The 24,532-nt window shown below is 45.9% G+C and overlaps 2 protein-coding genes across 11 annotated transcripts in view; one reads left to right on the forward strand and one right to left on the reverse strand.

The window, feature by feature from the left end:
• The window catches only part of CUNH21orf58 (chromosome unknown C21orf58 homolog), a 37,145-nt gene extending 19,291 nt beyond the window's left edge, over positions 1-17,854 (reverse strand). For both annotated transcript variants that reach the window (XM_019554660.1, XM_019554659.1), the window contains exons 1-4: positions 16,828-17,854; positions 7,026-7,083; positions 4,874-4,947; positions 1,524-1,667 (exon numbers count right to left, since the gene is read on the reverse strand). In XM_019554660.1, coding sequence (XP_019410205.1) covers positions 1,524-1,667; positions 4,874-4,947; positions 7,026-7,083; positions 16,828-16,887 — 336 coding nt within the window. In that variant the 5' untranslated portion in view covers positions 16,888-17,854. The remainder of the gene's footprint in view (positions 1-1,523; positions 1,668-4,873; positions 4,948-7,025; positions 7,084-16,827) is intronic.
• Positions 17,855-21,485: 3,631 nt separating this feature from the next.
• The window catches only part of PCNT (pericentrin), a 135,782-nt gene continuing 132,735 nt past the window's right edge, over positions 21,486-24,532 (forward strand). For 4 of the 9 annotated variants that reach the window (XM_019553909.1, XM_019553910.1, XM_019553914.1 and 1 more), the window contains exon 1: positions 21,486-21,682. In XM_019553909.1, the coding sequence (XP_019409454.1) occupies positions 21,635-21,682 (48 nt within the window). In that variant the 5' untranslated portion in view covers positions 21,486-21,634. The remainder of the gene's footprint in view (positions 21,683-24,532) is intronic. The other 5 variants (XM_019553911.1, XM_019553913.1, XM_019553915.1 and 2 more) reach the window with 3 other exon arrangements.

The raw sequence follows: 24,532 nt of genomic DNA on the forward strand, positions 1-24,532 counted from the left end.
CACCTTCAAGAGTAAATTGGATGCTTATCTTGCTGGGATCCTATGACCCCAGCTGACTTCCTGCCCTTTGGGCAGGGGGCTGGAGTCGATGATCTCCCGAGGTCCCTTCCAGCCCTAATGTCTATGAAATCTATGAAATCTATTATTTACACTCTGAACACTCTTGTAAGTGATGTCAGGCAGGCAGACCTTTTTGAGACCTAGTTTGCACAGCAAAGGCTTTCCCAAATTGAACTCCAGTTCTGCCAGAACATTTGGAGTACATTGGCACGCAAAGCTCCTCTACACTAGCAGCACCCTCCTTTCTGCTGACAGAATGAAACAATCTCTGCTGTGCCATCTGCTGCCTGCCTCAGTCCCCTTCAGTAGCTGGGGCCTTTCTAAGGTGCATTTTGTACTCTGGTGGCATAGCTCTGGGGTGGAGTCCTGTGGAGCTGAAAGAAGCACATGCCCTGGCAGCTTGCTAGTGACAGCTGCGATCTGTCACCATAAATTGCCGCAGCAGAGGGAGGGGAGTATAGACAAGACCCAGTTTGATCATCTGAGCCAGATTTTGAAATGCAGCTTCTAAAATTACAGGTAGGTTTTCCCCGACCACTCTTTTACTTCCAAAAAGCCCTGTTTGAAGATGGGGGCACAAACTGTTTCTGCCCAACAGAACTGTGTGATTGCAGGACTCATCCAGACTGAGTCTTTGGGTTCATTCCATTTCCCTCTCATGTAAATCCTTACTACCATCCTCAGCTCAGTTTTGGAGCCAGGGACATTTACAGCTTTATAAGTTTTAAGGTTGAAAGAAATTAGATTGTCTAGTCTGACCTTCTATATCAGAATTTCATGCCCCACATGAAGATATTAAGTGATAAAGAATTCCATACTTTCCTTGGAGAATCCCATCTTTCCTCTGCAACACTCCTGCAAGCCTCATGGGTGGATCTAGGATTTTGAAATGTGTTTTATCACATATAAAACAACACATTTTTCTCCAGTGAAAAAGAAACTAGAAGCTTTACTAATATGCTGGGGACCCAGGGCTGTATTATTCAATTTAAGATTCAAGCAAAAACAAAAAACTTATTTGGAATGAGTTAATCTGCAGCCCTGTGAAATAGAAGCTTCAGTACCAGGGGCAGCTAATAGACAGCAATCTTTACACATCCCAGAATTGCAAAACAAAGGATAGCTTGATTGTTGGAACACGAGGACCATTACAAAGAAGAGAGGGTCTTTAACACCTGTCAAATGAAGAGTTTAGAAAGAATCAGGTAGATTATAATCAACTCCCTTAGGTAGTTGGTTTTAAACGTGGAGTGAAGTAGGAATCAAAGGGGGATGCGAGTGACCAGTACACCTGCCCTGGATCTGCTCCTGCCTAACCTCTGCTAATGCAGGGAATGAGAGATAAGGAGACCCACTTTCTAAGTCAGGATTTTGATAGCCATCTACACATAGGAAGCTAGGCGCTACAGCTGTTTTTTAGAGGGATGCTGTTGGTCTTAGTACTGACATAGCAAGGATCTTACTGTGTGCTGGATGATCCTGGGTGGCTCTGCTGGCGGAACTGGAAGAAGTGGCTGGTAAACGTATGTAGGTTCTGTTCTGTAGCTTTTACAGTGACTTCCTGCCAAGAGCTGGGGCCTTGAAAATTCTTCCAAAAACTGCTGCTCCTACAAGATCAAATAATTTGGTAGCATTTGTCAGAGGGAGAGCCTTGTAGTGTAAAGGCAGCACTGGGTGGAACTTGGCCTTGTTTAATCCTACCAACTCCACAGCAGGAGTGAATCTGATCCACCAGTATGCTGCTATGGGAACTCCTGGCATCACGCTGCAGAAACTAACAGAATGAGAGCAGTGATATAACGTGCAGAGTTTATGCTGTCAGCAAACCCTGACAGGGAGCAGGGATGAAGAAGGCGTGTGGGAAGGGGGGTTCTGAGAGCAGGTGGAACATGCAGATTCTGAGAGCAGGGGTAGGTAGGGGAATGCAGAAATACCCAGTCCTTGGCTACTGCTGTATGCTCTGCCCACCCTGCCTCTTGTCCTTAAAGCAGCATCAACACTGGCTGCTGCTGCAAGAGCAACACTGTGAAGATGCTCTTGCTGCCAAGGCACAGACTCCGCAGAAGAGATCAATTTTGGCAACCCTCCTAAACTGGTGCCCAGGATTGGTGCTCCCTCTTGCCCACTCCTGGTTATGCTGCTGAATGCAAGTGACCATTCCATAAAGGAAATCACACAGCCACAGAAAATCTTTTTTTTTCCTGTGGCAAGGATTGTTGTGGATGTTTATCTTTTATTGGACCAACCACAGGGTTGGGATAGACTTGGTCCAATAAAAGACATCATCCAGATAAATCCCTGCCTGTCACAAATTTCTGTTTCTTCTATGCATTTCCTTCACTGAGCTCTGGAAATAAATAATAAAGACAATCTTCAAAAGTTTCAGGAAACATGGTTTTGTTAATAGCCAATTTCCCCCTGTTCCTGTTCCCCTTGCTCCTAACGCCTCCCCCTACCCTGAAACAAGAAACCTTGTAAGAAGTAATAATACAGACACTCCTCCTGGCAGATAATATTGAGAGACTCCAGTCAGGATTGGAGCCTTATTATGCAGGGTGCTAAAAAAAATGTATCATGAAACATAGTGTCTACCCCAAAGAGTTTACTATGCAAGTAGCCAAAACAGATGACACACAAGCAAAATAGTAGAAGTGCCAGTCTTGTTAGGTGTGTTTTTTTTCCTGCAGTGTGAGGCCCAGCAGCCGTGGTGCAGCAGCTGAGAGGAGCTGAGCCCTCGGTGCCCAGAGTCGGGCACAGGGTGGAGAGGAGTCCAGTGGTGCAGGAGAGGCACTGCAGCAGAGGAGACCCCATCGAGCTGTGCCCTGACCACCACCACCTGAGGGAGCGTGAGTCATTGGGCCCTTGGGTCCCACAGGGGAAAGACATTTGGGGCAGGCAAACCCAGAGAAGGGGCTGGGTGAGCAGCCCCCCGTCTAGTCAAGGCCCTAAGGGGAGGGGCCCCTGGTGATTCCTGGACACCCCCCAAGTGGTGTCTCTTGCCATGGGTCAGGGATTATATTAAGGGATAGATGTTATTAAAATTGTTTGCGCCTTATATTTTGTAATTGAAATGTTGTATTGTAATGTTCTAAATAGTGTTATTTAGCGTTTGACCTTGGTTATTGGTTGTTCTCTGTGTAAATAAATAATACATAAACCTAAAACTAAATATCATATATATGATATTTAGTTTTAGGTTTATGTATATTATAACTTAATAGATTGTATATAGTTAAGAACTTTGGGCTTGGGCTAACTCTATGGAGGAAAGAGGGATCTGCTTGAAATTTTGGCATCCCTCTCACAGCACCCCCTCCTGCCTACCCATCTTATTCAATTGAGAATAGAGCACACCCTTGGGTGTACCCGGGTTACATTTCCATATTACTATTTCCCCTTCTTTACTAGGACCCCAGCTGCCTGTTTTGCTGGAGTGCTTAAAAGTACCCTTTTTATTCATCCCTTCTCAGTCAAACTGAAAACTAAAAGGGCAGCAGAGAAACAGTTGGTGTCTGTCTAAAACTTTGTTGAGGCTCCTTCTTCCTTGGGGTCTCTTGTGGTGGAGTGGAAGACATGAAACAAAGGGACAAGCATCAACATGGTCTCTCCTGTCTTCTCAGTCCCTATAGCTCTATATCTCTTCTTCCTCAGGCCACTTAGTGACTGCATTTCCCAAGTCACTCTGCAGACTGAGGGAGGATTCCTTTACCACTGCCCTCCTATTGTGGTGCTTGGGTCTGTGCCTGATAAAGGAATTTGCTTCCATGGGCATCAATACTTGCTTTCCAAGGTAAACTCTATAAGAATTTGGGCAGAAGTTAGTTTCCCCCACACTCTTCTTTGGATGCTCTGTTTCCCTGCCTGCCTACAAACCCTATGATATACCTTGGACACATTGCTGGATGTGATTCCAGCAACAGACTCTCATACAAGTTCCTAAATAGCTTTAGGGAGTAAACTGCTACCTGAATTTCTGAAGCATGTCTTGGGCCAAAAGTCTTTGTCTTTCTTTTAAATCTGCATCCTTTATCCCCACCCAGTGAAACAATGTTTCCATAAACCCAGGAAAAGGTTGTTAAGTGTAAAGTTGTGTTTTCTCCTTTAAATTCTGTGAATGAGTTCTACTTCCTTTTAACATTTCATGGGTTCATCTACATGTGCAATTAATGTAAAGTAATAAACTGTGGAGCAATTTGAGCCAGAGTAAACTACTCCTGGGCACAGCATCTACATGTGTGCCCAGGACAACAGCAATCTGAGTAAAGGCAGAGCAGTTTATGCCAGGGTTGCTTCTGCCCTGCTCTATCCGAGGTTCTGGGTGGTGGTGCTGGGTGGTAGAGGGGCTGACTGGGGCATGAGGGTGCTGCACATACAGAGCAATGTGGCTAGGCTAGGAGTCTGGACTCCTGCTAGCTGGGCTGACTGAGTGCAGTTTATGCCCATGGTCAGCTCCTACGCTTGCATTTAATCACAGTAAATGACTCCACTGTAAGATAGTACTGTTTTTAATAGTACTATTTTACTGTGGAGTAAATTAGTTTACTGTGGCCTAATACCATTGCATGTGCAGATGGTGATGCTTTACTCGGCAGTAAATTAGTCTACTCGGCAGTAAAGCAGATGTGTAAATGCAAACTTCATTAAATTCTTGGATCTCAAGAGATCAGCAATCCTGGATCCTCTCATTACCCATGCAAGTTGGAAACAACTATAATTAATACTATTGCTTGTGTGTGAAACACACATGTTCAACAGGACCTGGTTTAACTGAAATCCCTCTCAGCAATTGCCCATTAGTAAAGAAGACTCTTACCCTAAGCTCCTGCAACAGGTCTTTCCTCCGTCTCAGTGCACCTTGCAATGCATCCTCATGTCCTTCGTTGCTCCCTAACATAGTAATAGGATAGTCTGTTACTTCTGTAAGGAGAACTTAACATAGCACTGTTACATACAATTACAATAATGAGTTAATTCTGGAAAACAGGATGCCACGAAGTCTGGTTACTTTTCCCAGAAAAAAAAGAATCTTTTCTGTTACCACTTCGGAATCCCGTAGCAAGAATGAGCAAAGACTTTATGGTGCCCAGTGCATCTTGTGTGTGATGGTAATATAAAAGCTCTATCAAGGTGCTCCTCAGACACAGCTGAGAATCTGGTTTTACCTATTGTTTTGGACATACAAAAATGGAAGTCAGGGGTGGGGGAGGAGAGGGTTGGAAGTAGGGTGCAGGGAACCATAGAAATTCCTAATATTAAAAAAATCAAATGGTTGCATACAATACTTTGGTGTATTCTAATTGCCCAGTGAACCCTTACATTTCAATCTAAGGCTGATTTTAAGAGACACTGACTTTGGTAGGGTGTGATAAGACACAGCTTTTGCCTGGCACTCAGAAGGATGTGGTCAGGAAGCAGAGTAGCCTGCAGGTGGCTGCACTCCCAATCAGGGCACATGACCAGCAGAAGACTGCCTGATTGGGAGCAGTGCCCAGCTGTTTGTAATAAAAACAGGCCGTGAGCAGTAGGGCTAGCAGTTTGTTGCAAGCAGTCAGGAGAAGAACATCATCCAGTTAGAGTGGCTGCTACTCCTTGTATAACAGCTAGGTGGTACAAGGCAGGAACTATGGGGATGGTTGGAGGTCCCTGGCTCTGGGTCATGGCCTAAAATTATACCCTGCTGGGGGTGGATGGTGTGGTGGGGCACACACCAGGAAATGCCACATCTGTGCCTCCCCAGTGAAGGGTGAGTATGGGGTGCCAGAAAGCTTCAGCCCCCTGCTGCCTTGTGGGTTACTCTGAATAGGGGCAAGGCTAGGGGAACATCCCCTACAAAGTAAAAGCATAGGGCCCAGGCAGCTGGAATGAAGCCTGAGGCAGGGTCCAGGCTGGAGAAGGGGACCTGTGACAGAGCCCAGGTCTACAGTGAGGCCTGAGGCTCAGAAAAGGAGGGTAGGAGATGATTGTGGGGATAGAGAAACCCCAGTGTAGGGGCACATGAGATAAGGCCCCAGTGTGGGGGTGTGTAGGATGACTGCTTGGGATTGAGACGCCCCAATGTGAGGGTATATGGGATGAGGTCCAGTGTGGGTTGTGAGGGGACCAAGAGGGTCCAGAGCTGGGCAGGGAGCCTGAGAGAAAGGGAGGGGCTGGGAGCCTCTAGTGAGTGTGATTGAGAGTCCCCATGTAAGGGCACAGGGATTGAGAATCCCAGTGTGAGGCACTGGAGTGCTAACTATGGATGCCAGCTGCGAGGTATAGGACATGGTATGAGGGTAAGTTCAGAGCCATGTATAGGCCCTTGGTATCAGGGCAATTAAATGGGCAGCCTCCTGCCTTGTTAACATCTTCCAAATTTAATTTCATCAAAGGTGTGGCAGATGAGCAGTTTGCCTTGAGCCAAGTAGGCAGGCCAACAACTAGACTGGCCCTGGGATGCCCACTTGTGGTGTCCAGACTGATGTAACATGGTGAAGCCAGTCTTTCCAGCTGAAGACCATAGCATGTGACTCCATCAGCACCTCCAAGTGCTGCTCCTTGGCTGAACAGAGGAGTGGCTGCTGGGTCAAGCCTTTTACCTGCCCCCAGCTCCTTTCAAGGTGCTGGCAGACAGACTCAGATGCCTGGAATTTGCTAAGGTAGCACCAGTATGAGTCAGTTATCTCTGTATCAGAACATCAACATCCCTTTCAGCAAATCGGTGACCAGGCAGATTCTAATTGCTAATTGCTTCAAGGGGCTGGGAGCTGGAAGAGTGTGTGTGTGTGTGTGTGGGGGGGGGGGTGGAACAAGGAGGATGGATTAGAGTGTGTGATCAGAGAGGCTTCTTATAGGTATTAAGGCCAAGAATAAACTTTTTGACTATCTAGTCTGACTTCTTCCATAACATTGGCCTGAGAATGTCAGCAAGTGGTTCCTGCATCCACCCTGTAATATGTGGTTAAACTAGAGTAGATTTTTAAACTTACTTGCTGTGGGGAGTGGTGAATCAGTCTTCTCCAGGTTCTCACGTTCATTTTCTAGTTTCTGTGAATAAAGCCATAATAAGTGGATAAAAGTCAAGGACTAAGAACAGAAACATCTTTTGGCTCTGTATCACAGACCTCCTTTTTGGATTGGGGAGGGGGAAGAGAGATTTGGAGCCAAAGGACATTTCTCTGTTCTTAACCATTACACTTGCTACATATCTGCAATAGGGGAATTAATCCTGCTATTGGCTCATATGCTTGGAAGAGCTAGGGACCTTCAGGGTTACCCCCTGCCTCAGCTGAAGTTGGAGGCTACAGAGAGCTGTTACAGATGCACAAGGCTAGATCCCTCATGAAAATGTAGGGTCTTTTGAAGTCTATTTCAGCTTCTACCAGCTGCCAACAATCCCAAGGGGTTGACAGGACCAAGTGAGAACTTGAGAGGCAGCAATGTGCAGTCAGTACATGGGCTCAAGGTGGGTCTTTTGTTACTTCATCAGTTTACACAGCTGTAAGCGAAGAGTTCTGAGATACATATGGAAATAAACAGAGTTTGCTTGAATGGGACTGGATGATGTACGTGGTACAGGTGAAGATCTGTGTTTGGGACTCTAACAGCAAGAGACCATAGATTCATAAATGCTAGGGTCGGAAAGGACCTCAATACATCTGTTAAGGTAACTGTATTTGGATCTTGGGGAGCACTGGATTTGCAGCTGAATAAAGGCTTTAATCTGTGACCTAGCAGAGCTGCTAGCCACAAAACAGAATAATATATTAAAAGTAACATTGCAAGATGCTTAGGCAAGCATTTTCCTAACAATGTTGTAGTGTTGTAAGACCTGTATGATTCATTGTGTAAGGAGAACAGGATGTAGCCCACCAGCTATCATTGGGAGATGAGCAAAAGCAAGACCTTGGAGATGGAGTTGGTAAGAAGCCATAATTGACTGGGAGAAGCTGGGTTCATGGCCTTGAGCATGCACACATAGCAACAGCATGTAAATGAATGAAATGCATAGGCAATTTCATGCTAATGAAGTAAACAGTAAACGGGGGCAGAGCTTGAGACAGGAGGGGCAAAGGTGGAGTAAATGTTAATGAGCATGAACCAAGGTGTATAAAATGTGAGAAGAACTAATGTTCACTGCTGTTCCCTGTTTGTTTGGGTTTTTTTGGGAGCTAGCCCAAAGCTGTCTCCATTTTGAATAAAACTGTTGTGAGCAATGTGTGCTGATGTTTGCTCCCTGAGCAACTGGATTCTGAGCAATTGGATTGTCATCTCCCTAAACACTGGGTGCCACATGGAGTTAGGGTCTAACAAGATTATTGAGTCTGACCTCCTGCCTAGGCAGGAAAGAGTGCTGGGGTCAGATGACCCCAGCCAGATGCCTACTCAGCCTTCTCTTAAAGACCCCCAAGGTAGGGGATAGCACCATGTCTCTTGGAAGCCCATTCCAAATTTTGGCCACCCTCACTGTGAAGAAGCTTTTCCTGATGTCTATCTAAATCTGGTCTCTGTTAGTTTGGGACCATTGTTCCTTTTACCCCGAGAGGTGCCCTGGTGAACAGAGCATCTCCAGTCCCTTGCTGCATTTCCCCAATGAATCTATAGATGGCCACAAGATCACCTCTCCTCCTCCTCTTGTGGAGGCTGAAGAGGTCCAGGTCTCTCACGTTCTCCTCATAGGGCTTGTTCTGTAAGCCCCTAACCATACAAGTGGCCCTCCTCTGGACCCTCTCAAGTCTATCAACATCCTTCTTGAAGAACAGCACCCAAAATTGGACACACTATTCCAGTTGTGGTCTGACCAATGCTGCATAGAAGGGAAGTATCACTTCCTTGGATCTATTTGTTATGCATCTGCTGATGCATGATATAGTCCAGTTAGCTTTGCCGATGATTTCGTTACACTGGTGACTCATGTTCATCTTGGAGTCCACTATGACTCCAAGATCCCTTTCTGCTTCTGTGCTACTGAGAGGGTCACTTCCCAGGCAGTAGGTGTGCTGAATATTTTTGCACCCTAGGTGTAGCACTCTGAACTTGTCCTTGTTATACTGCATCTTATTGTATATTGCCCACTTTTCTAACCTGTCCAGGTCTGACTGTAATCGTTCCTTACTCTCTGGAGTGTGCACTTTACCCCACAATTTAGTATAGTCTGCAAACTTGGACAGAGTACACTTCACACCCACAGCCAAGTCACTGGTGAAGATATTGAAGAGTACAAGTCCAAGGACTGAACTCTGTGGGATCCTTGACCCATCTACTACCGCGCTCTCTGGATGTGACTGGTAAGTCAATTTGCCACCTATTGGACCATGTAAATATCTATGTCACAGCCTTTCTATTTATGAGAATAGGATGAGATACTGTATTGAAGGCCTTGCTAAAGTCCAAGAAAATGACATCCACCTCTACTCCTGCATCAAAGCATTTTGTGACACTATCATAAAATGAAACCAGATTGGTCAGACATGATCTACCTGCTACAAATCCATGCTGATTTCCCTACTGCATTATTTTTTCCAGCTGGATTCCCACAAATATGATCCTTCATAATCTTTTCAAAGACCTTTCCAAGGATGGAGGTGAAACTGACTGGCCTATAATTACTCGGATCCTCCTTTCTCCCCTTGAAAATAGGGACCACATTGGTCCTCTGGGACCTGACCCAAGTACCATGAGCGCTCAAACAGTTGTGCCAGTGGTTCTGCCATGACACTGGCCAATTCCTTCAGTACTCTGGGATGCAGCTCATCTGGTCCTGCTGACTTGAACACATCCAGTCCATCCAAGTGACTCTGCACCAAGTCAGCATCAACAGTTGGTAGGCTGGTGCCCCTCTGACAGTCTCCTAACTGGTTCTTAGTGTTCCTGAACAGGGCTCAAGATACCCATCTGAGGCAAAAACCCATTGAATAGCTCAGCCTTGTTTCCCTTGTCTGTCATTAATTGCTCTTCCTTGTTCAATAGGGGTCCTATGCTGCCCTGCGCCTTCCTTTTACTTCCTACATGCCTAAAAAAAAGACCATTCGTTGTCTTTAATTTGTGTTGCTAGCCTCAGTTCTGTAGTTGCTTTGGCCTTTTTAACTGCCCCCCTGCAAGTGCGGGCCAAGTCGGTATACTCCTCCTTGGTAGCTTCCCCCTGCTTCTATATGCCTTCTTTTTTGCCCTTAGGCTTCCTTGGATGTCCCTGTTTAGCCAAGGAAGTTTTTTGGCTCTTTTCCCTCGTACTGGGATAATCTCCCTCTGTGCCCGAAGGATTGCTTCCTTTAGGAACAACCACCCTTCCTGGACTCCCATCTCCAATACTCTTCTTCTGCAGTGTCATTGACTAGACTCCTAAGCAGACTGGAGTTAGCCTTCCTAAAGTCAAGTACTTCCACCCTACTAGTTACCTTACCCACCCTATGTCATATGGTGAATTGGATTGATTGGTGGTCACTGTCCCCAGGTGACCACGATTCTGCAGCTCTCCTACTAGGTCCTCTCCTGTAGCCAACACCAAGCCCAGTAAGGCATTCCCTTCTTGCATTAGGTGAAGGTCCTGCATGCAGGTTAAGAACCTAAGTGAATGGTTGGATTTGGCTGACTGCTCCTCCCAGCAGATGTCAGGGTAGTCTAGGTCCCCCATGACAACCACATCCCTAGACTGTATGGCCTGAGAGCTGCCTCAAGAATTCCAAGTCTAGCTTTTTGTCTTGGACAGCTTTTAGCTTTGGCAGGCCCCCACCACCAAGTACCTTTCCCCATGACCTCTATGTATCCTAACCCACACTGCCTCAACTTTCTCCTCCTCTGATCCCATTTTGATTAGGTTAGATGTAAAACGCTCCTTTACATGGAAAGCAACCCCACCCCCTTTCCTCCCTACTCTGTCCCTTCTGTACAACCTGTAGCCCTCAATGTATACCACCCAGTCATGGGTAGGGTCCTACCAGGTTTATTTTAGCCCCACTAAATCAAAGTTATTATCTGTGAGTAGAAGTGTGAGTTCTTCCTGCTTGTTTGCCATGCTCTTAGCATTAGTATAGAGGCACTTGAGCCCTCTGAATGGTGCCTTTGGTACTCCTCCCCCCAGTTCTGATGCTGAAAGGGCCTCTTGGTACTTAAAAGAAAGAAACCCTGGCAAACTTAAAGGCAGTGCTCTAGGCAAGGCTTGAACTCACAACCTTGGCATCACTTGATAAGTACTGCTTATCAATACCATGTGCTAACCTATTGCACCACTGGAATGGACTATCCAAAATTGCTGATGTACCAAACTAAACTAAAAACAATTTATCAGGACACACACAGTGAAGGCTTAAATTTTAAAGCAGATGGTTGTTTTAAAGCAGATGGTCACCTGAGTACAATGGATAAACACTTCACACACACTACAAGGTCTGTACTAAGGTACCTGGAATATATTTGTATACATGAGAGCAAAGCCTGTGGAGAAAGAGACTTTGTCTCAGCTGTGCTTGTAGTGAAGTATTACCCAAGAGAATTATCTTATTAAGCAGAGGGTTAAAATATAGTAGCCCATACCAAGATAAGACCATAATTCTGGAGCCCCACTTCTATATACCAGCAGGCTACCTAATTGAGGGGAAAAGCCTCATTTAAGAGAGAGGAAAAAATGTACGCAGACAGAAATGAAAACACTTTGTTTTTAAATGTCTTCATCTGCCTCATGCAAGGCCCAATGATAGGCCATTTTTTTTAAGCTCCCCTCAGCCACGCACTTGCGTTTGGTCACAGCTATAGACCACTTTCTACGGCCAGATTGGGTGAAAATTATCAGTTCTGTCTGCACCCGGGATGGCTCACCAGGTCCAACTCTAGTCTTTTGAGCTGCTTATGCAGAAACAAGCTACAGAGAATACACAACCTTTGGGAGAAAGGAAGATAAGGGCCCTTTATACAGTACTGGCTGCAGGCTTGCTTTTTTTGTATTTGATCTCAGTTTAGTAAGTGGAGGCAGGCACTGGGGTACCAGAGGTTTACAATATAGTTCTCCATGAGAGTCAGTACCCTTTCTACTTTAGTTGAGGACTGAGAAGGAGACTACTGGTCTCCAGGCCTCTATGGGGTCCCTCTGGGAGAAACGGAAGTGAAGAATTGACAATCACAATCCTGATATTCCCAGGCAAGGCAAGACAAAACTTCTACACTTATTCATATTGCTTTGTAAAGGGGTAAACAAACTTCCAATGCCATCTTTAAGCATCAGTAAAGACAACACATAAAACAAAAGCCTTCTTAATCCGTCTTTAATAAACAAGCATGTGGGTAGCTTGCTGTTGGTGTGGATTGCTCCGAAGCGCGAGTAATTTCTTTCTGGCATATCCTGAGGTAAAAAGCAATTTCCATATTTAAAAACAAGCAAAGCCCAACATATTTAGAGTTTCTGAATGATTCTTTTGTGATTAATTACTTCTGCCTGAAGCAGAAGTTTGTGGCAAGAAGCAACAGAAACCAAAAAGTGATAAAGCTGTGCCTCTTGTCAAAGAATGCAGATTTTTCAAGGCAGCGTTTCCAGGGAATACAAGCTCACTGCTGATATCTTTTGTGCTTTCCTGAACTTAGGTGATCATATTACAGATTTAAATACAAATGGAATGACTTCCTGACAGCTGAGAGGTAGAGTCCCTATCACAGAAGCACTTCCTGGGTTGTTTTTAGAAGTCTATGGGCTACATCTGGGGTTTGAGGGGGTGGGGAGTGGCTGTAGGAAAGCAGAAAGACATGTCTTTCACAGCCAGTGCCTCATCACACAGCTGCAACTGCTGAACATATTGCTGCAACAGGCCCCCATTTACCAGCTGCTGTATACAGAGCAGGGAATCTGCTGGTAGAATTGGTGTCCAAATCTGAGCAACTGGCACTACCTTGAACAAGCTAGCACTCATCCTGGAAACCTTGTCAATTACAGACTATTTATAATGTCACAATCATAAAAGAGTGGAAACAGATTAGCTTTTAGAGGTAGTGTGACCAAGTGGACAGTGCACTGGACTGAAACTTAAACTGACATCCTTTTTCTGTCTCAACCGCTGGTCTGTGGAGTGATCATAGGCAAGTTAATTCTTTTCTTTGGGCTTCAGTTTTTGTGTCTGTAAATGAAGATAATAATGGTGAGCTCCCTTATAAAGTACTTAGCAATTTTCCTCAGTAGATCTCAATATCAGAGTTAGGGGTAGTTTTTGTTAATAAAAGTCTGCTGGATCTGAAACATTTCAGAATAAATCTAGTTCCATTAAAGAACAACCTGTAATGTCAACAAGCCATTTTGTCTTGTATAAGATGATTACTTGCACAGAGGCCTGGAAGACCCGCACAGTTCTGCCCCAGTATTACTTCCTCTAAAGAAGTGGTTCTCAACCTTTTTTGTACCAGGACCTAGTTGTAAACATCAATGGTCAGTCCCAACCCAGTTATGGGGCCCAGCTCCAACCCTCGCTCCTGACCCTCTAACCCACTGGTGATGCATAGGGGGTGCATGTGGGTGCATGTGGATTCACTGAGATTGGCAATGCACCCTCTGCAATTGGCTGCTGCTGCCGGCAGCACCTGTGGACAGTCGCCGCTCCCTCCTCCCCCCTGACAGTGTTAGTGTCTGCCAGTGGCATCTGCGGGTGGTCACCCCCCTCCTCCTGCTGCCGACACCACTATGGCTGCCTGCAGGAGCTCCCTGCTTGTCACTGCTATGCCCCTGCCACTCCTGCCTGTGGGCAGTCACCATGCTCCCCCCAGCCTCCAGGGGCATACATTATTTATGCTCTAACACCAGGCCCCAGCCCCTCAGTGTGGGTGTGTGAGGCAGGGGGGACGCCAGGCAGCTCCTTGCAGGCTGGAACTCTACAAGGGAAAAGACACATTTTTCTCTTTTAAAGGAAAATCCATTTTTAAAGATTGTCCACGATCCTTTAATATATTCTTGCAACCCACTTTTGGGTTGTGACCCACAGGTTGAGAAACACTGCTATAGAGGGCAGGATGATAGAGCATGTCAGGATTAATCCTTAAAGCTAGCAGATTTTGAATATCCAGAGAGGGATAAGACTGTTGGGATTTCTATACTTGAACTTCTATGCTGACTCTTTGGCTCTTTCTCAGCATCCTGCAGTACCAACAGCTCCTCTACCACTCAGTGGATGTCCCCAGAGAAAGATGAGATCTGGCCAACATGAGAATGTTTTGACAGTTTTCTGTTGACAGAATTGTGCATATGTCTGCGCATAAGGTGCCTAGAAGCTGACAAAACCCAGATCCTGTCAGCTGAGTCACAATACCTCCCCATGGGGCACAAGCCCACATATAGTCACTGAGATAAAACCAGCATGGATATCTTTGCATCTGTCAGTTGCTGTAGTCTTTCAGAAGCAACCTCATTTTTTATACTGATCAGCCTGGCCATGATGCATGATAAAAGTATTTATGTTCAGTTACTCGTGATGGTTGTCTTCCTAGGTTGGTTGGTTGGTTGGTTGTAGGGGTCCTTGATCTGTCTGTTGTTACTGAATTTAAGTAGTGCAGCACTGTTATCTCAAATAAAAATTTTAGTATTTCGTATGGAATTGAGAATATTAAAATTCACAGCTGCCTACATGCACGGGCATTCCAGTCTCTCCCCCACAAAGGCTGTGTGGCCTTTAAAAACAAATATTGGCACAATTCATGACATACCACTGAAGTGTTCTTTTAAAGCCTCCCTTAGCTGAACAGCATTATAGTGGGCTCTGTTTCTTGCCCGTGTGTCTAGCTGCTTAAATTATGCACAGTCTGTTCCTCTTCTTCTGCCATCCCATTGACAAAGTTTCCCCTTAGCCTCACAAAGCCTGTACCATACAATAGCAGGCAACAGGTATGATGGGAATATTTGGTTTGCCAAAGTTATGCGTTATCATGGGATGTCTCTCTCCACTGCCCTATCAAATACCCAGAAACACATTTAGCTGTCATTCTGCATCTACTTAAGGTCTAGTTAAACCTCCCCTGCTGTTGTCCAGATGCCAATATATGGCTTAATGAGCTAGGGGAGGAGAGGGTATGCCACACCACTCAGAATGAGTATTAGCATTTCAGTGCAAATATGGAAGTTGAGGAAGAATATCCCTGCTTGAAGCTTCTCATGTACGCTTTTGTGCACAGGCATACAAGCATTGTGCACCTTCCTCCATCAGTCAGTATTGTCTGTTGGCTGCTCCTTGTGAACCATCAGTATCTGCATCACCATGTGGAAGTATCACCTTCCACTGATGTACTGAGAAGCTAGGTGGAGCGAAGGGCCAGAATTGGTATATGAAACCGGTTTACTGTCACTGCTCTGAAGGACAGAGCCATACTCAACCCACAGTGCCAGAAATATTGTCTTGGAAAGTTTGCAGCCACAGCTGATCATCCCAGACATGAATCACAAGTATGATGCCACCACTCCATGCTAGTCTCCTAAGCCCAGGCATGAGGCTTAGCCATGTTCAGATGGTTAGTGAATGTCTCAGGGTGCAGTTACTGACCCCATCCCTGTCCTTACAGCATCCATTCATTGTTTTTGTATACCCCTTCTGCCCCCAGGTTGTGCTAATATCCCCATGTCATACTTCTACTGTCCAAGTGGTGCAAATACAAAGAAATGACGCAGCGTCTTTGGGTGGAACAATTACAAAGAGGACTTTTATGGTACTCATGCTAATGGCGAGGAAACACAATGCAAGGTACTGCAGTTTTTCAAAATATGTGGCACACATTTTAAGAAGGAGCAAAGAAAATGACATTAAGGGACATTAACCCCAACTACCACAATTCTCAGTGCCACACCAGTATCCCATAATGAACCACTCCTATATCCCATGGTGCGTGGTACAGGGTGGTGTTACAGGAGCCACTGGGATGTTTGCTCACGGTGCACTTCACTGTTAGCCAGCTCAGTCACTCAGGATGAAAACATGCAGTGCTTCCACAAGCAGTGGGGTATGCCTGTGCCATGGCGTAGTTATGGCATCTGCTGTGAGCAAGGGAAACTTCTGTAAACTAAAATTTCTGGTATACATATAAACATAAGTTAATGCTGCCTCAGGCAGTGAACAGAGGTTGAGTGTAACTGCAGGGTTGCTGAGCAAACACTATGCAGACAGTATTGATTTCTCCAGCCAAAGCTCATCTCCTCCCATGGACTTCAAACCCAAACAGCCTCCTCAGAGTCCTGCTATAGGAACCCTAATCAGGACCCCAAATGTGCCTGTGCCTCAACTGTGTACTAAGGGAGTTTAAATAAGGCTGTGGTTTGGAGAGATATTCCGGGCATGGTTAAGCAGAGTTCTGCAGAGGTTTTTCATGGTGCACAGCCCCCAGGCAGTGGGTGCTTAAATAGCATGTAGGATTAACCAGATCCCAGAATAACCTATAAACAGGAAGACATAAAGGTTGCTGAAAGATATCTGAGCTTCCCAATGCTTCTGGCCTGCTCTTGTGATTGTCATTTTACTAAATGATAATGAGTAACAACTTAAAATAACATTTCATTATCTGGTCATTTTTTCCCTGGGATTGTAATTGCTTTGTCCTTGATTTTATTTGCTTTTCCCCTTATTTTGTTTTAAGGTTCATATAATCTGATATACTTTTGTTCTATGAAAATGACTACAATTATAATACTCTAATGCTGTACAACTCTGTTCTCTCACAATAGAATACAAATCCTGAGTGGATGTAAAACCCACGTACCCATGTTGAAGTAGAATGATTGGCAGTATACTCTAAAGTTTTAGAAGATACAAAAATATGAACATTGCAAATACATCCCCTTACCTTCTCTAAGAGTTTGAGTTTTAGTCGGGTCATGTGATCTACCATTGTAGGGTCTGTCATTATGGCAACCTTTCAGACTGCAGATAAACTAGCTTTTAATTTCAGTTCTCTCTCATTTTAACTCCAGGATCTTCACTGATGACTTCACAAAAAGTCTCTTCTGAAGATAGAGACAATAAAAAAATGTTTTGAAGTCCAAACGAATGTCAAAAACCAACAAAAAAAATCCCAAGCACAATGTTCTTTTCTGTTTCTGTCTTAATGCATCCTCTTCTGCTGTGGGTTAGTAAGGATCTCTGCAGTTTTGCTCATCTTGAATGAGAATGTCCCCCTCTACTTTATTGCTGCTAGCTTTTCACTGGAATTGTCATTAATCCCAGCTCTGTGTGTTGTGGTCTTCTGACTAGCTCTGAGCCTAGGCCAGGGAGCCCGGTTGCTAAGTTTGCAGTGTATGGCTACAACATAAACAACTTCATCTCCAGGTGTAGGTAGTTATGTGATTTATGTACAGTGAACTCCCAACACATCAAATGGAGACCAAAACTTAACTGAGTATTTCTGGTTCAGTAGTATGAGGCCCATATCAAAAGCTAGCAGCACTAGCTCCAGGACTGCACTCCCCAAAAGTCTTACAGTACTTTCTGTTTTTAATAGGAATTTTCATGCAAAATGTTCTGCTGATTGGTGATGAGCTTTTAATAATGAAGGAGACTGTTACTTATCCTGTATTACAGCTGGTAGTAAGGCACGGCTAGCAGCCTCTCTCTCTCAGCCCAGCAAAGCTGATCTAGCAAGGAGGGGAAAACAACTTGCATCAGTTACATGCACAAAACAGGAATCAGAAGACAAGAGTAGATTTGGGAACCAGACATAGTCATGCTCTTGGTTTGCTCCTGAGGAAGCACAACTATAGGTTGCTCCTAACTTGAAACTTGTGACAGTCACAACTGAGCCAGCTTGATTAGTTTCTTTTTTTTTTTTTCCCAGTAGGCTACTCCTGGTTTGCCAGCAGAAGAACGTGTGAGGGGTGTTGTTACAGGTACCTCAGAGTGGTAGAAAACACTGTGCTCCTATATATTGCTGGTAGCTCTTCTACTGATTATATCTGTGGTGGTCTTTCTAGACAGGGGTCCCAATCCTGGAAGACCTTCACCAAGGTCCTTGGCTTGACTTGCTGGGAACATGCCTACTAGAGGCAGCTAGGCAGAGATGACATCCAGTGTGTGAAGCACTTGGTTGTGGAGTCCCACAAAGGGAGATAGCTCAGCAGCAAAACATCTGGGGACACAAGGACCTTGTCAATGGAGGGAGGATGTCAATGGATACATAGAGATGGAGGTAGGATGCTAGATATCTCAGAAACACATAAGTGATACTGTGGGAGGGAGGTGGGGCAGAAAAGTGGCCACATTGCAGAGAATATTGGCTGCCACTATACACAGTCTTCCACTGCCCTTACCCCACTTGTCCTATCCATCAGTCAAGAACCATGCTGCAGCCCTGCTTTCAAAAGTGCATCAAACCCTAATGGCTGAGGAGGGAAGACTCAGATGCACTCAGTTGGATGGCTCACAGACACTGCCCTATCATGAAGAGACAAGTGGGAGAAGCAGCTGGAGGGTCCCTTCAGAGGGAATAGAGACACATCTGTTGACTCAAGCCAGTAGCCAAGGAGGCAGGCTACCTGCCTGAAGCTCCTATCCATGATTTTATGCATAGGTTACCAAGGCTTAGGTGACCTCTTGATCACAAACAAAGCAGCAGGATTTTGTCTGAGGGTTCCTGTTGACTTAGAATCACAGCAAGTTAAGGTTGGAAGGGGCCTCAGAAGGTCATCTAGTTCAACTCCCAGTGGATACTATCCTTATGTTTTTGGAGCTTTGCTGAATAGGTGTCTTCCATGCAATATTTTAGTTTCTGCAAGTAGAAAGTCTACTGTGATGTCTAGAATAATGAATGTAAGAAGTCAAAAAGCAATTGTTACTCCTCCATATTTCTGTAGAGCATTCTGGATGGGCTCTACTTTATGGACTGTAATTCAGAAAGCCAATGGGGTTACCCCCATTTGTAAAATTAAACAAATGGTGAGGTAAGCATAAATCTTGACATGGCTGTGATCTGAACTGAAAAATGAATTGTGGAAAGTGAAAAAAGAGCCTAGGAAGAAATGTTGTGCCAAGGCTGGGGAACAGGGCTAGTGCCAGAGCTGAGAAAAGACCTAAGGTCTTACAAATGTCAGAACTGGTTCCTGCCTATTACAGCTGCTTGGAATCATCATTTTGACAGCTAAAACTATCAAAATAGCGAGACAGATGCTAAAGCTGTCTGCACACGTCTTGTGCATTTGTTGAAAAGTTGCTGTAGCTGTGGAGGGACAGGAGAGAAATGTGATTTGTGAGGTGAGGTAACATACAAGTTTCCTTCACTGTATGCGGGTTCTGTATGTGTGAATACACTCATATGCGATGACCGTTTTTATACCAAAAATTCATTGTATGCAAGGTAAATTCACTCTTACGAGATTGGAGTGGTGGAAGCCCACAGTCAGCTGCTTTCTGCGGTGCATTGTGGGAGTGACACACACCAAAATAGTCTCCTGTGTGGATCTGTGCTCCTTCCTCATTGTCTGCGACATATTTCTGTAGTTGCCATCCCCATTATGATAGTACCCTGTGCTTGTGTGTACAGGCAGTCCTCAGACTTATGACACAATCGGTTCCTGAAAACCAGTCTTAAGTCGAAATGTTGTAACTTGGAACCAATTTTCCCATAGGAAACAACGTTATAACTGGGGAATTGGTTCTTGAACCAACGCCCAATATCCTATTTTCATCAAAAATAATCTAGAATTTTGTACTGAATTATTGATGAGTAAGATAGCTACATTAATGTAATTCTATTGTAAATAGCAATTATTTGGAAGATAAATAGATTTGAAAGGACTTCTTTGAGGAGATTTTGCTGGATGTTTTGAAGGGCTCTTGGCTGGAGTCTTCTCAGGTCTTGGCTGCAGGTTTTTCTGGAGTCTTGTCTGCTTTCTTAAAAAAAGTGTCCAGGGAAGTTTGGACAGATGTTCTCCAGGGAGAAGTGTGACACAGTGAACTTGTTCGCTGGCATGGCTTGGCGTCAGATCAAGTGTTATAAAGTCGAAACTGATGTCAGAAAGTTGAAACCGTGTCAATTTATAAACATTGTAAGTGCAAAATGCTGTAACTCAAAACGTTGCAAGTCGAGGACTGCCTGTACTGTCTGCTGTTGGCAAGTACCAAAATTCGCTCGTAAAAGTGGTAGAAATGGGTCTAAGGGCCAGTACTATTGAGGTCTTGAAATGTATCCCTATTTGTTACTTTGTAAAGTGGGTTCCCTTTATGCGAATTCAAGTTATGCGCCACTTTCCAGGAACACATGTACACTATAAAGCAAGGGAAACCTGCATTTTGATTGGACCAACCTATGTTGTCAGGCAGAAGACAGAGTAGGGACTGAATCAGAGATGGATAAGCTTTCTGGAGGCTGAGCTTACTTCATCAGAAAAGATGAAGGCAGAGTAACACCATAGGATGAAATTACATATTACACTTAGACCATATTAAGGACATTTAAAGTGTGAGCATCAGCATGTCAAAACTGGTAAACGCCTGCTAAGTGCCTTGTGAGCATCTCCAAGTCACACCTTCAGGGGAGGGCAAGTGGTGGGCAGTGCCACCCAGGTCAGTCCGGTAACTTGTTTGCTCCAGAGCTGAAATGAGCCATTCCAGTCCTCCAGCATCGCAGGATGTACCACTCCCAGTGTCCCCCTCCCCCAGTCTTGATACTTAGCCACAACTCAGCTCCCCAGTCCTCTAGGGGCAAGAAAAGACAGTAGCCCTTGCCATAAGACAGTGCTGCTTAGCACCCCCAGGGCAGGGCTACGGGCGCTGTGGCAGGGGCAGGCGCTGTCCTGGGGGAGCTCCATCAGGAGCTCTGGGGCAGGAACAGGGCCTCTACACAGGAGGGCGTTTAACCCGCAACGAGAGGGGCGCTCATCATCTGCCCCTCGCGGGAAAAGAGCAATTCCAGCACCAGGAGCGGCAATGGACTTGGAGCACGACCAGTTCCCCCGGGGGCCGGGCTAGGCAGCTAACGGCACCGCAGCAAGACAACAATACCACCCTCACCCGCTCCCAACCGCCGCCCTCGGCTCGCGCGGCAAAATAGGCGCGGGAGGGCAGAGCTTCCCCAGGAGGGAGGGGGGCTTCCTGCTGCTGAGTGGCCGGATCGGGTTTCCCGGGAATTGAGGCCTCCGCTCCGTGATTGGGTAGTGTTGGCGTGGGGGCGGGGTTTGGCCATGGGGCGGTTTGAATCGACCCGTGGGGGGTGGCCCGCAGCGCCGGGAGGAGAGAAGCTTCCCCATTGGTGCTTTGCTTGCCTCTGGGGCGGCCCGGCGCCGGCTCTGCCAACTGCTTGTGAGGGCTCCACCCACACCGCGTGAGTGGGGGGAGCTAAAATAACGGTTCCTAGTGCCATTGGCTTGGACCCCTAGTGCTGAGCCACCATTGGTCAACGAGTGCACCCGTCTGCAGAGGCGCGGTCCACTGAGCCTGGGGAGGGACGGCGCGATCCTCAAGACTCCTAATTGGCTGAGGCTTGTGCAGCCTGCTCGGTGATTGGTCTGCGGCGCTGGTGGGCGGGGACGTGTGGCGGAGCGGCCATGACCGAGAGTTCGTTTGCCTGCCCCTCCCCCACGTGACAGGTTGGTCGGAGAGTTGATCCTTGGGGCGAGACCTCCCTGCCCCCCGCGGCCGGAGGGATTCCTCCCCTCCCCGCGATGGAGGACGAGGAGCGGCGGAGGAAGCTGGAGGCCGGCAGAGCCAAGGTGGGCGCGCAGCGCCGGCCCGCGGGGGCATGTGGAGCTCGGACTTCTAAGTTCTTTCCCCAGCTTCAGCGGAGCCACGGGGGTGCACCGGACACCTGGGTTCCCTTCCTGGATCTGCAGCCGAGAAGCCGAGGGACCGCGCGTGTTGGGGGTTGTCTGTGCCTCAGTTTACCCTTTTAAATGGCGAGGGTTTCCTGCCCCAAGTGGCTGGTGCGCGGCCTGGGTCAGGAGCCCCCCCCGGAGAGGTGTGAACAACCAGAGCGCCCCGGGACAGGGGCAGAGGCCCTCGTAGCAGCTTCCAGCTCTGAACGCACCCCCCTGCTGTGGGGCCAGGCCGGGAGCTCAGGGTGCAGCCCGTGTATTGGATGCAGGAAGCTGAGGGGAGGCCCTGTGCACAGCACTGGCTATTTACTCTGGTTGGCTTTCAGTCTTCTATAAATAGGACAGCTGGGAAGGGTGGAAAAACGATTTGGAGACCATGGGGATTTAGCTGGGCTGGTCCCAGCTAAATGTTGCTTGGGTGGGTGCCAAACCCATTGTGGTAGGTGCCACTAGGTCAAAATAGGTGGTGTGTGTGTGTGTAAAAATTTTGTGTGTTTCCAAATAGGGGTGTGTGTCCGTGTGCCCTTCACGCTGGATTTCCCCTGGGAGTGCATGCAGTACCTGCCCTGGGGAGCCTTCTGCTCCGGGGGTGGAACTTCTGTTCCTTAAAAACCTCAGCCGATTCCCTTGACTTGCAATCTGCTGCTGTGGTTTTAACATTTCAGTCTGTCGTGGAGGTTCTGTACTATCTATGTTAGGAAATAACTATATATTTCCACCAAAGTATTGAGAAATCAGACTGAGTTGTGACTGGCAGTGAGTTCCAGCTTAAAAGTAGTGGTCCAACAGCCAACATATGAGTTGTGTAGTGTGTTGCTTTGGTGACTGATAAACACTGGGGGGTATATCACAGTCATTGTAGAGATACAGGCAAACCCCGCTTAACACTTTTTTGGGGGGAAGCGATTAAGAGCACTAAGTGGAATGGCATTAAGCGAAACCAATTTTCCCTGCTGCCTGCTGTATGATGCCAGTGAGTGTTATAATGAGACTTGCTGAGTGCTAAGTGGAATTGGGTATCAATGTACAATAAGTGTTATAACAAAATAGTGCTAAGTGAAACAGCTTTGAGTGGGGGTTGCCTGTACTGATTTCCCCCATTTGAGTAGGAGGAAGCTTGATACTTGAGTGCACAGAATGGTGAAAAAGTTTCCCAGTTATCTGTTATTACATTTGTAGGTTCTGATATGGCAAACACTTCAGACTGTCATTAACCTGTGCAAATGTATAGTCCTGTTGTGTTCAGGGATCTACCTGTGCACATACATTTTCAGTATCAATACCTGAAAGTATTCACTTTCTCACTTGTACTGTCTTCACTGTCTTGTACCTTGCTGAGCATATTGTTAGTACACTGTACTTAGTCTGTGTAAGTATAGAGTTTTAGCATGGTTCTGCCTGCCCTCGCACAGAATGTGCACTATATGCAGTGTATATGATGAATGCATGTTAAGCATGCTGCCCAGTCAGAGATACACTATTAGCAGCCTCAAAACTGCCTAGCTGTCTTTATTTTCAAGATTTCTAATAGCTCAGCAGTGACTACTAGAGGCCTTGTACATGAGGGGTTAGGCATGAAGCAGATGAGCTCCCAGTCATTTTCAAGTCTTCCAACAGCAGTCCTTTGACAGCTTCATTCTTTTCACTTTTTCTAGTGCACTTTACCTGGAGTACAATTAAGTGAGGTTGAAAGCTGCTGTGCACTCAAATGGTTTCTACTAGTTGTACCCAACCTTTTATGCCAGCAGGCTGGACTGGCAGTGCCGGTCTGTCCATGGGTGGGATCCAGCTGGTGTTCCCAGGCCAGTGCCCCAGTTAGGCATGGTGGAAACCACCTGGTCATGAAAAGCAGGGCAGGGTGGCCCCAATGCAGCCCCATAATAGAAAGGAGCTTGACCCAGCCCCATGGAAAGAGAAGGGGGCATGGCCAGGCCCCAACCTGGCCACATAGAAGGAAGGGAGTGAGGCCCAGCCCTAAGCAGGGGGAGGGGTTGTGGCCAGGCAACATTTTTTGCAATGTAAGCGATGAGTAAAAACTGGAACTGGCTTTGTGTTATGATGTTAAGTGAATTATGCACTTACCTAGTTGGCATATCAGTGGACTATGCTGTTAATGTAAAGGTAACTGTAGAAGTAGTACTACTGTACTTTCATTATATCAGTTTTGGCAGTGTAAAGTATATTGGATATGATGTACCATGTATATCTAGTATTTTTGTTTCGTTGACTGTCTGGTTTCTAGGTAGGAAAATGGCATAATCTTGTAATAATACAGGGAGATACCATGATCAATTGGATAAGATGCTGAATTTGGCACCTGTGTAATATGGGCTGTCTTCCCATGTAGTTTGTAACCTGAAACTGGTCTAATGTTAGCATATTTGATGCAGTGTGATTGTAGCACCTTAGCCAGCTAAAATGTGAAGTTGTAATGTTACAGTTTTAACGTTATATTTGAGGGTGTTATTTTGACAAAAGTTCATATTTTGTGACTTTATATTTTTTGTTTTCTACAAAGGGAAAAAAATTAGTCATTCTTGTTCCTTAGCATCACTTTCTAACTCATGATGCAAACCTCATAATGGATTATATGGTAATACTCCGTAGAAAACTGGTATCAAAATATTGTTGTAATCTCCCTAGTGTTCATAGATTCATAGATACTAGGGTCGGAAGGGACCTCAATAGATCATCGAGTCCGACCCCCTGCATAAGCAGGAAAGAGTGCTGGGCCTACATTACCCCAGC

The sequence above is a fragment of the Crocodylus porosus genome, unplaced genomic scaffold (assembly GCF_001723895.1).
Source record: "Crocodylus porosus isolate Cpor-Errol unplaced genomic scaffold, CroPor_comp1, whole genome shotgun sequence".
NCBI lineage: Eukaryota > Metazoa > Chordata > Crocodylia > Crocodylidae > Crocodylus > Crocodylus porosus.